General features: G+C 33.3%; 1 protein-coding gene across 3 annotated transcripts in view; it reads left to right on the top strand.

Annotated features, from left to right (window-relative positions):
* Positions 1 to 11,195, top strand: part of ACAP2 (ArfGAP with coiled-coil, ankyrin repeat and PH domains 2) — a 169,632-nt gene extending 158,437 nt beyond the window's left edge. For all 3 annotated transcript variants that reach the window (XM_060099326.1, XM_060099323.1, XM_060099325.1), the window contains 2 exons: positions 736 to 797; positions 6,666 to 11,195. In XM_060099326.1, the coding sequence (XP_059955309.1) occupies positions 736 to 797; positions 6,666 to 6,766 (163 nt within the window). In that variant the 3' untranslated portion in view covers positions 6,767 to 11,195. The remainder of the gene's footprint in view (positions 1 to 735; positions 798 to 6,665) is intronic.
* Positions 11,196 to 12,361: the final 1,166 nt, after the last annotated feature.

Below are 12,361 nucleotides of genomic sequence, written 5' to 3'. Positions count from 1 at the left end.
TGGGAAGGCGATGAGGATTTGGCGGCCTGGAGGAGAGGCAAGAAGTACTGAGTAGGAGAGGGGCACCACAGGTAACATTTGCCTGTTTCAAAGTGTTGCTTAAAGTTAGTAAGAAAATGAGAGGAAATTATTGTTTTCTTAATCCAGTGCTACAGGTCTTCCTGCTGCCGGATAAATAACCCAAAAAAGAATGTATAATCAATATGGTAACCATGCAAAAATCTTGGTAACCTGTGGTCACTTATAATGTCTGTAGGTCAGAATATATCCCCAGTATTTATAGATAACACATGCTATTTATACATCTGGAACTGCCGTACCTCAGGGTGAACCAGAATGAACTTACGACAGGCTATTGCTTCCATTCTATAGAAGCAATAATTTCAGCAGATGGCAGTTAAAGTTTGACAGGTTGCTTTAGGAGCCAGGAATTATCTGTGTCTGGAGGAAGTAAGCTGCTAGAGGTGCTGCCAGGAACCTGCTTAAACAGAACTGAAATGCCCTTGTTAAAAGTCTTTTATTGTCTTCTCTCATGAGAATTGTATAAGATAAAATACAGTTATTTTTGTATCTCAGATTGCTGGGCCTGATAAACTAAAAGTACTTTTGTTTCAGTGGCAAATACTGGTAAAAGAAAAAATTACATGAATACGTCTTAGCTGCGTATGTAATTCATTAGTTTATGAATATTTATATTGTATAACTTATCTAAAAAATTCTTTTATTTAATTTTAGGTTACGTTTAGCAAGAATGAATGAAGAGATGCGGGAATCAGAAGGACTTTATGGACAGCCAGGTCAATATTCTACTAATAACCATACTGAAATGCAGTATAAGAAATGCATCCAGGAATTTATCAGTTTACAATTGGAAGATTCATAGTTCTTTAGCAAACTAACTTAATGCTACAGAGTTTTTATAAATTACTTGTAAATTGTGAGTTGTTAGGTGTATACTGTACTTACTGAATTCTTGGGAGTGGCTCACTCCCGAGCCTTTAAAAATCCGTAACTATTCCTATTACAGAACACATTTACTTGCTGTATCTAACTCTGGCTGCTGACTTCTTTATCTGCTGTACAGATGTCTTCCATATACATTCCAGAGCGGCGAATGGAATGATAACGTATCTTTATACACTTAGAGCAGCACAGCAGTCATTTTCTTTTTGGCTGTCAAGTGAATATAACAAAATTGTTTTCTTTTTGTTATTCAGGGAATTTCTATAAATTGTGTTCAGGGAAAAAAACAAATCACTATGTGTTGACATACAAAAGTCAGTATGGAAAATGCCTAGAAGAAGTTTATTAAATTAAGAGTTCCGTATTTGATCTAAAAATGAGTGGAAGGTTTAAGAGTAAAATTTACCAGTAGGTTAAGAAGTCCATAATGCAAATGGAGTTAGTTTAAAAGGTATAGGGAAAAGGTCAAATTTTATCTTGTACCTTTGCCCCAAGTAATTGTACAATATCTGTTGGATAAATGGAAGTATTTAGAAGAATATTTCATGAGCTTGATGGCAAAGTAGACGTATTCTTATTAGAGAGAACTCAGGATCAGCTCAAGTCTCATTTTGAGTAATTTTTGAGTCGAGATGTCAAGAAAAGCAAGAAATGTTGCTGATCAGATTTCTTTCTTTGATGAACATATCCTGATTAGACATTCTTCACAAAGAAGAGAGTAATAATTAGATCTCCAGTTTCATGAATTTGAGTATATGAATTACTAATTTATCTGTTTTAAATTCATACACATGCTGGTTAAAAATTTAGGAATTCATGACTAAAATAATTGAGAATGTTCAGTTTTAAGTGAGTATGTTTGATTTTTTTTCAATGACTATTAATATATTATTTTAAAAGTGGCTTGTGATATAATCTATCTTTCCTGTTTAAGTATGTTTTGAAATTTCTGCACTTTATGCTAGCTTCAGCCATTTACTTTTATTTTAGCCAGATTAATATATAACTAAGATAAATATGGGGCCATTCCTTTCTCAGAGGACTGTATTTATTACTTATTTTTGGTCTAATTTAATAGGAACAAATAAGAACTTTGAGAATAGAGGCACTTCAGCTAGATACTTCTAATCTAGGGTGTCCCACTTTAATCCTATGGATCAAACAGTACTACTGACTCATGATGTACCAAGATGTAAGAGGTGATTAAGGGTGAAGTCTCAGCGTTAATTCTGAATTTCACCCATTTGTTTTAAACTTGAATGTTAGACTTTAAATACATTATAATTTTGTAACAGATATACACTTAAGTGATAGTATTACTAGGCCATTTTTGAGGCCTTTATGTTTAAGCACTTTAAAATGAAAATTATTCAAAGACTATGACCTGATTCGTGAGATAAGAGTGAACTTCAAGATTTTAAGTTAAACAGTTTTTTTTTTTTCCTGACATTTTAAGTGTAAATGTTTGGTCAGCTGCTCTTTCCTTAAGGTGTTTGCTGATGAAGCTGCACCCAGCTGATTAGTCAGAAGGTCGGTGGGTGACTTTTCTCTGGAGCTGGGAAGCTTGAAAGGACAGGTCTTCTTATGTTCTTTCAGCTTCTAGTTCCACTTAAACTGCTCGGGCTTCTGCCCCCATCTAGGAGCATTCAAATGTCTCTTTCACTGTTGTTTTATGTATAAGTCTATGAGTATATACCTTCCGCTCAACAGTAGAAAAACAGATTTGTTCAATTTATTTGAATGAAAATTTGAAGAAAAGGCTTATTTTAAAAAAACAAGCTTGGGTTTCCCTGGTGGCGCAGTGGTTGAGAGAGTCCGCCTGCCGATGCAGGGGACACGGGTTCGTGCTCCGGTCTGGGAAGATCCCACATGCCGCGGAGCGGCTGGGCCCATGAGCCATGGCCGCTGAGCCTGTGCGTCCAGAGCCTGTGCTCCCAACAGTGAGAGGCCCGTGTACTGCAAAATAAATAAATAAATAAATAAAACAAGCTTTCCCACCACTCAAGTTTTAGCTTAGAAAAGATTAAAAAATAGATGAGAAGTCTGGAAATGGTATATCAGCAGAATAAAATGAGATTCTGATTTGGTTATAATTAGATTTTAAATTCATTTGGGGGTCTCATAGTTAAAGCAGAACAACTTTATACTTATACAGGTGACATGGTAAAATGGCTCAGCAATTGCTCTCTGGCTACTTTTCCTTTATGAGTCTTGGGAGAGCAGATATTTTTGCTCAGGCAGCAGGTCTTTTTTCTTCTCTGCTTATCACTGTAAATTTCCCTCTCATAGATTTTGGTTGGTTGTTTTATCTAGATCCTTTTTTTTGTTGCCTAGCAATAGAAGGAAAACTTGAGAATTCTGGGTAGTTTTAAAAGGCGGGTATTTTCAATTTTTTCATTATGAAGAGCCCTACCATTAAAAGACTCAGATATAATCTTTGAGAATGATGGACCTATTTCTAGGAAACCCCACTTTTGAACTTTCTGTCTACAACCCTACGGACCTGAGACTCCCTGTTTTTTGCAAGGCGACTTAAGAGCACACATTTCCTGAAGGGAAGATGTATCCTTCTTTGTCAGTTCCCACAACTCATACGACTGGGTGGGTGAGTGCAACATCACGCTGTGCTCTCAATTGTTGGAAACCAGTTTGGTGGTTCCCACAGTCTCTGGCTCTGTGACTCCTCTTGATTGTTGGCAGAGTTTCTCAGCCAGTTGAAAATCACTGCTTTAGTGAACCACTACCGGTTACGTGAGTATGTTGCTGATGAAGATTGATCATTGATCTAATCAGTTACAAAAAGGAAGCTGTAATCAGCCCAGAAGGGGCAGGATCATACACTGATCACCTGGGAGTAGGGTCTCACAAGCTGCCATATCTTTGAGGGGAGTACATTATGAGAGCAAAATTAGCAAAATCTTGGATCATCACTGCTGTTGCAGTGCTTATTCTGAATACCAAAAGTCAAGAACTGTTTTAAACTATCAGTGGAAATATAGCAGTCCACATTTCAAAAAACTCAGAACTGTCCAGGTACATGGAAGAGTTAACTTTCTGAAGAGAAATAAAATGTGATGAAGTAATTTAAAGAATATAACTTAGTATTACAAATATTGGGTGGTTAGTTGTTTACTGTTTATAATAGACTGTTAAATGTACTCATATGAACTTTCCAGGGCAACATATTCTGGGTTACTGTTTATGTATTCTAGTGTAGACAAGTTATATTTGCCGTGGGAAACATTCTAAATGATTAAAATTGTATTTAAAGAATCATATTGAAGTTCAATTCGTGTTAACTATATTAAATATCTTAGTCACTATTGTTATTGTAACGTTTGCTTTCTGACAACACATTTTGAGGCCTAAGAAAGGTGTTATATTGATAAGTCCCTTAATTAACATTTGGTTAGAAACTGAATGTTAACAAAAAGTTTTGTGTATGTGTGTGAAGGTGAGACTTCCTTTTGTATTGTATTAACTCTTTTAAAATGTATTCAGTAAGTGAAACCAATGAGTAGTGTAGCACCAACACTTTCCTTCAAGGAAGCATTTAATTCAGTGAATTAAAAAAATCTTATAATTTGTTTTGCATGGTACAATGGTTCTACTAAAATGTACTTGTGTAGTAGGTACTGTAAAAACAAAAACTGGGAGACCACAAAAAGAAAAAAAAATCCCACAACCTGTTATACAAAATATGCATTGCTAATAGTAGAAGCCATATATTGCCATTGTACTGTTGTAATACTTAAGATTGCTCACCTGGTGCTATCTGTAAACTATTTGGCATTAGCATCTCTTAGATACTTCTTCCTATTTCTTCTTGAATGTATAATGTGTGCCTTTTAAGTTATTTCTGGTGTTGAATGGTAAAATCAGTGTGGTATTTTTGTATTATGATCTGCACTTTACACTTTCTTGGAAAGTAAAACTCCAGACTCTCCAGTTTAAATAGTATTTTTAAAATATTTATAATGTTTACAATAAATATTTTAAATATTTGAATTCAACATCTAAGAATAAGAAAAAAATTTAAATATTTTATATGGTCTGTTAAGTGATGTTTAATGTTTGTCTCTTCTCAGTTTATTTTATATCTTTTAGAGTGGCTAATAATGGGAATAGATTGTAGTTTGTCTTTTAATGTGGGGTAAACTTTTATGAAATGAAACATGGGTGTAATTGAATTGTCTTACCCGTTGTTCCACCATATCAACCTTTATTGTTTTAGTAACAATAATATGAGTTAGATGTTACTCTTAGCCAACGTATTAAGGTTCTCTTCTTACTGTATTTTTTCTTTTTAAAGTAGATTGATTGATTCAGGTCATGAGAAAATTTCCAGGGCTAAATGAAAAACTACGTAGAGATTTTAATAACTTGCTTTTTACATTGACTAAATATTAAAAGCATTAAATTTTTTTTATTGAAAATCTTGGGTTATGCTGTTAGACCTTTTACTAGATCTGTATCCCCCTCCCCCAGATTTTTTCTAATTCTCTGGCTTTTGGTATGACATCTATTGCCTCAAAAAAATCTCACTTTTTAAAAGCTGACAAAACTTACTGCACTATTAACAACAACTGTAGCAATGAGTGTGTAATAAGATGGATGCAAGGTATCTTATGGGGAATAATTATAAAACCATGTTCCAACAATAGTCATCTAAAACAGTATTTGACAGTTTAAATTCTCTTTTCTAAATCAGAAAACAGAATTATGCCCAGCTTCTGCATAAAGCTAATATGTTTAACAGGAAGCATTTTGATGAATGATTCATCTTGAAAATAAGATTTCATTTTATACAAATCTTTTGTCTGAGGAGTTAGCCTGTATGTGTGTTATATATTTAGTTTTTCATTGCAAGAAAAATAGTATTCAATCCACTATAATGTCAGTATCTATAATCTTCTCTACAAGCATATTTGTACGCATAAACATTTGTATTACTCTAATTTAACAGATGTCTTTGATATTTATTCCCCTTTTGTCATAGCATCCTTGCTCATATGACCTACAGTAAATGAAAAACTGACTAAATGTGAAATGATTTTAAAGTCATTTTCTAGGCTTTATTATTTTATAAGCCTAGTAAAAAGTGGATTAGGTGCATTAGTTTTAGTTAAGAATTAAAGTTTGAGTAAAGACTTATTTTTTCACATGCTATTTAAATTAAAATGCCTTTAATTAAAAGATAATATTAAAATATGAGGCTTTTTTTCCCACATGGTTATTAGTTTTGTCTTGCTAATAACTTGCATCCAACAGAAACATTAGTGTTTGTTTTTGGTCTTCTCTTTTGGCCTTGATCAAGGGAAATATTTATTTAAAGAATGCCTTGTTTATTTAGAATGATGTGATTTACCTCATTTAGAATGACTTTTATTTCTCATGTGTTAATAAATGTATTTCTTTATATTGCTTTAAAACACTTGCATCTTTGCTCTTTTCTAACTCTGAACTTTCCTCTGTGGCTGCATCTGAGGTGCTTTTTTCAGGTATAGTTTTTTTTTTTCTTCCACTATATACTTTTCCAGCACTTATATTTAGTTGGTCTTTTTTCTTCCAAAAATGCTCATCTGAACAAAATTTTAATGTAATGAATTACAAAATAGTTACTAGTCCTAAAAATGAATGTTGTTTATTAATACTTTCAATTGTGTAAATTTTAAAAGTCTTCTCATTTTACTTTCATGCAGGTGATGAAACTTACCAGGATATTTTTCGTGATTTCTCCCAAATGGCATCCAATAATCCAGAGAAACTAAATCGTTTCCAGCAAGATTCACAGAAATTTTGAATTTTTTTAAGAAGGGGAAAATAGTAAATCTGGTGACTCCCTAAAGTATACATCTGAAAACTCACAGATTTTTACTTCTTTAATTCTACTTACTTACTTTTAGTAGCTATTGAGTTGTTTGGGAAAAAGGTACCCGTTCATTGATATTTTTATAAATCAAAACATAGATCTCTAGTACTTGGGAGAGGAACCTACTTTAAGACTTCTTTTATTAAAATTTTTTTTAAAAGCCTGTTTAAAGGGCTATTTTTTATAGATTAAAATTTAAATCTAGACTTAGGCCACCTCTAGGTTACAAGATGCTAAGAGTTTAGACAAAATAATCTTTTTTTCCCAGTGGGTGGTAGCATTGACTTTTTTTCTTCTGTGCACCGTGCCCAGGATCGTTCAATCAAGCATATCGGCATCGAGTGGGAGCCTGATGTCCTGCCTGACTTGAGAATATGTCTTTGCTTTAGCTTCCCTGATGTTGGTGATTCAGAAATAGTTTTTTTTCTGTTTGTTTGTTTGTTTCTTGGTAGCCTAGCTGTCATATACACAATATGTAATTTAATTATTAGAACTAGAGAATATATGCCCCCCCATTTGCTCATAAATGCAGTTATATTCCTCAGTTATTGTCCAGTACTTTAACGTACATACAGTGGCTGTACAGATTGACATAACTCAGTCCTTTAGATTTATTCCATTTTATGAAGGAAAAAAAAAGCCCTTGACAATAGTTTTTTTTAAATTACCAAAAGAATCTCATAGAAGTTGTAGCTCTTCATTGTTTAGTTGATTTCCTAAAACCTTGACAAATTTATTGATGTAACAAAACTGTGTTTCAAAGGTTACTTGAATGTTGCAAAATTATGCTTTCATCAGATTGTAACTATCAAAGGAAAAGTTGACTTACAATGTAGAACATTTTTATATTTGAAATTGAAATGTGTCCTTTTCCAGATACATTTTTGCTGTTGCTCCTAGTGAAAAGAAAAATCTCTCTGTAAAAGGAGTAAAAAAAAGACTCAAGTTTTTTTAGTTTATACTAAAATATACAGCAATAAATTGCTTTTTAATTCTTCTAACATCTCTCCTGTGTACTTGTTGTACACGGTATACATTCTTTTAAATTCTAGCATCTATATAGCTTTAGTATTTGGTTATATGAATCACAGACCCTTGAATTCCAAAATATTATGGGTATACTAATTTTCCAGGTATATGCTACAGATTAGTCTGATTCTATCTTTGATTGACGTATCTTGTCAGGAATATAAAATAAGTAATTTGCCTTATGGTTTCTTTCTAATATTGTCATAATTAAGTTTAACTTTCTTTTTCAAGTTACATGTAAGTAATATTATTAATACTCAGTTTCTAAATGAGAGGTTTTTAAACTTGAGTTGCCAAATGAGTACAGAAATTATATTTCATTGGGTAGATAATAAATTTTCTAACATTTTCCCACCAGTAAGTAGAGTTTTCTAAGTTGACTGAACATCAAATCAGAATCTGTCTAAACAGGAATTATACTGACATAAATTCACATCACAGAAAAGGTTCCATATTTGTTTGGCCAAATTGCATGCATATAATGCTTATTTAGTAATAATTGCTGTGTATTAGATAAGGATACAAATATATTTAGGGATTATTTCTAAGGAAATGCTAACTTCCAAAGCCTTGTATTTTAATTGCAACAATGCCAGGAACCTTAAGTCTTTCCTGTTTCACCTCAGAGTCACAGGTCACCGGGCTTTGCAAAAGTCTGATTTGTAGCATTTTTATTAGTGTACTTTGAAATTAATTGTTCGAAAAGCTCAAGGAGAAGGAAATATGTTGAGAAAAGAAAGAAACAAAGAAAGGAAGAAAGAAAAAAAGAGAAAAGAGAGCCTCACTTTTCCTTTGTAGCGCCTATTCCTGTTTTGCTCCTAGGAATTCATCTGACCTTTATCTGAGGAAGCCTAGGCAGTTTACCTTTTGGATCCAGCCTTTGGTCTTCAGATCACCTCTGGGATCTCTGGTTGTAAAAGCAATCCTTGATCATACTCTTAACTCCTGTGGCTTCAGTCATGAGTTGTTAATGTGGCAGTAATTAGTGTCCACTTAAATTTAATTGTTAGGGATGTAATTGAAGTACACTAAAGATCATGGTTCTGAATATCTTCAGAGAAAGTGAAATCTTTAACAGTACAGGGAGCCTGTACATACAAAAATATACTTCTGTGGCTTGATTTCTTGAATATGCCGAGACCCAATTTGGATTAAATTTGGCAGAAATGATGCAGGAGTAACAGCAAGGTTTTAAAGTAAATTAATGGTTACAAGTAGTTACAGAGTAGGTTGGCTCTTAACCAAGGTGAATTAGCTGTGTCAACTAATAGCCTTTCTGTACTATGTAACAAATCTTAGTTTCATTATGCTGTGAATTATTCAGTATAATATGATAAATTATAGTTTAAACAACGTTAGTCATACTCTTGGGCTTCAGAAATCAATTTGACTGTCCTTTGTTTTCATTCCCTCACTGATCTGGTATTAGTTTCTGATTCCTTATGATTATTCCATTAACTCATTAACTTAAAAGTTAGAGTAATCTCAAAATAAGAATAGCAGTACTATGAGGAATTCATAAAATACAGTTTCATGTTAGAACTAGACTAAAGGTAATTGCATAGTTATTTGCAATTTTTTCATTGTAACACTTACATGTTTCAGATTTCTAAGGTTTTAAAAATTACCTTTGGTACAATCCTTAGAAATTCAGAAATTTCCAGGGATTCACTGTATTACATTGTTTGCCTAATTTATACTGGTCTTTGTAGATTTTAATCAACTTTGGTGTTTACTTTGTAAAACATATAGATTTTATTTGGAATATTACTTTGGTTCTTCATGGGTGCATTTTGGAAAAAACTTATACTTTCACAGTCTGGACAGCTTAAGTTTGTGATGTGTTAAGCAGTATTTTAAAAATATAATTTTACACATGTGAAGGGGGGTCACGATAAACCAAATTGTATTTAAGATTAAATTTACTATCCATTTTGAATAAGACATTCCCATATCACTCTTATATTGTGGAATTAACTTTTCTGTTTGATAGCACTTTCGACTGTGGACATGAGCTGGAAAAATGCTATATTTTTATAGAATTGTCTGTTCAGAATGACTTCAGACCTGCATGATATAGTGGAAAGAGCACTGACTAGTTACCTACTACTCTTATTGGATTCAGAGCTTCTCACAAATAAAATGAGTGTGACGAAACAAGGTGAAACTGTAACAGCATCCCTTGGTGTACTGTTCTGCTGCTCACATCTGCTCACAGTGTGCTTTGCCGTTACTCACAGTAGGACTTCTGATATCTTAATCTGAGAGCACCAACAGTGTCTCTTCTTTGATCCTGGGCTGCTCCTCTTGTTTTACAGAGCGGGTAACTGGTTTGCTGGTTGGTGGTGTAGCTGACACCAGAACCCTTGTCTGACTAGTAGTCAGAGGCACTTTACTCATATCATGAAACGATTTGAAATCATTGTAAAGCAGCAAAATTGGATAATGACTGCCAGCTTTCCTTGTGCTTTGATAACGAAGACTCCAAGTATTCTGGAGAACCTGGATATAAAATTACTTGGAAGGAATAGATTAGGGTTTAAATACGTTAACTTTTAGGGAATTTTATATTTTTGCAATAACAAACATTGATGAAGGCAAAACTTTGTAAAGGTAATTTTAATTCTCATATGCTTATCAGTTTCTTAATGCTTCTAGACGAAGACAACTAAAAGGGGCATGGATTCAGTTTAGCCAAATCCTGACATCTATAAATATGATTTTGGGGGCATCCTTTTCTATTTACATAAATTTATCTACTAAAATGAGATAATGGGGGGAGGGAAGTAAGGTTTGATTAAGTAAACTTTTCTCTACATTGCTCTTTTCACTATCTTATGTACTAGATTTTCTTATTTTTCCTCAACACACCTCCCACCTTTTGGGTGTTCATTTTAAACAGGGAAAGCTCGCTACGTTATAAAGAATGTTGGCACCATTTATTTTACACAAAGGCTAAAGGTTAACTTTTGGAAGTGATGAGCTACTTTTCTATATGTGTTTACTCGTGCTTTGTGATATTTCTGGATCATTCCAGTCATAAAGACTTATTACATGTAATATTTCCTGCTACCTGTGAAAAGGTATATTTTAAAGAATGTATAACCAACAATCCATTTACTTTTTATTAGTATGTAGAGGATTTATTTGTATCTAATTCATGAATGTAGTTTTACTGTAGGATGTCACTGTAAATGGAACAAAGTACATTATCTTTATAGTTATTCTAAAATGTATATTATGTAAGAATTGTAAATATTATACCTGATTAAACTCTTTGTATGCCAAGAAATTATGTCAAGTCAATAAAAATCTCACCTCTGGCATAGTTCTTTTATGCTCAGACTTCCACTTTATCGTGAACTACAATTGCAGACATACCTGTTAACAACTGTCATGTTTAAGGTCCTGTATTCCTTTCCAATGCTGTCACACTGGTCCAGATTGATCCTATTTGCTGATTGCTTCAACCATGAAATCCATTTTGATCTTTTAAATATTTTCTTCTGCCTGATCACAGAGCTGTATGGCTCCCAGTTCATTAGCTAAAAACCACAAAAGGCCTTTTTTGCTGTAGCTCTAATTTTTTTCTATTATGATTGAGATATCTGTTGAAGTTTCTAATCTAGGCAACACATTTACACTCAATCCTTTTAGTAAACAAACAAAAACATGTTTTTGCATGAAATGAGATTGAAGGAATAGAGGCTTGAAAGAACAGACCTGGAAGTGAATTGCCTGCTTTTGCCTTTCCTTTAAAAGTTAGTTGAAAGCAGACACTTAATCTATGTAATTTGCTTTATTCCACTTCATTTCATTTTCATAATAGTTCTTTGACAAAGAGGATCCAAACTGACAGTAAATGTTTTAAATGAAAACAGCCTACTTTTCGTTATTACAAAACAGTGCTTTTTCATTGTAGAGAAATGTTTAAGTAATGATAAGTAAAAAGAATTCCATCCTAATTCCGTCATCTGCCTGTGATGTTCATGTGTGGCTAGTAGATGGTAGCTACTAGCTTTATGTGGCTATTGAAATTTAATTAAAATTAGAAGAGTTCAGTTCATCTGTGGAAGTGCCATGTTTAAGAGCTGACTAGCCATGTGCCCAGTGACTACTGTTTTGAACAGGGCAGATTATAGAGCATATTCATCCTAGGAAGTTCTATTTGACAGTTACCGAGTACGGGGCAAGCTGTTACTTCTTTGGTATATACCCTTCTAGACCTTTGGGTGTGTGTATTATATTTATATACATTGGGATCATACTGTTTTGTCAAGTGCTTCTTTCACCTAATAAATGAGGAACAAGTTTCTAAGTCCTTAAGTAATCTGCATCACTTTGGGAAGGATTTCTTTAAATGTTTTTATTATGGAAAATTTCAAACATATACAAAAGTAGAGACAATAACTTCAGTAGTTGTTAGCTCATGGCTAACATTGTTTTATCTATACTCCCACCCATTTTTCCTCTTCCCCATTTTTTTTAAACCAAATG

The sequence above is a fragment of the Mesoplodon densirostris genome, chromosome 5 (assembly GCF_025265405.1).
Source record: "Mesoplodon densirostris isolate mMesDen1 chromosome 5, mMesDen1 primary haplotype, whole genome shotgun sequence".
NCBI lineage: Eukaryota > Metazoa > Chordata > Mammalia > Artiodactyla > Ziphiidae > Mesoplodon > Mesoplodon densirostris.
This window is presented reverse-complemented; position numbering and strand designations above follow the sequence as displayed.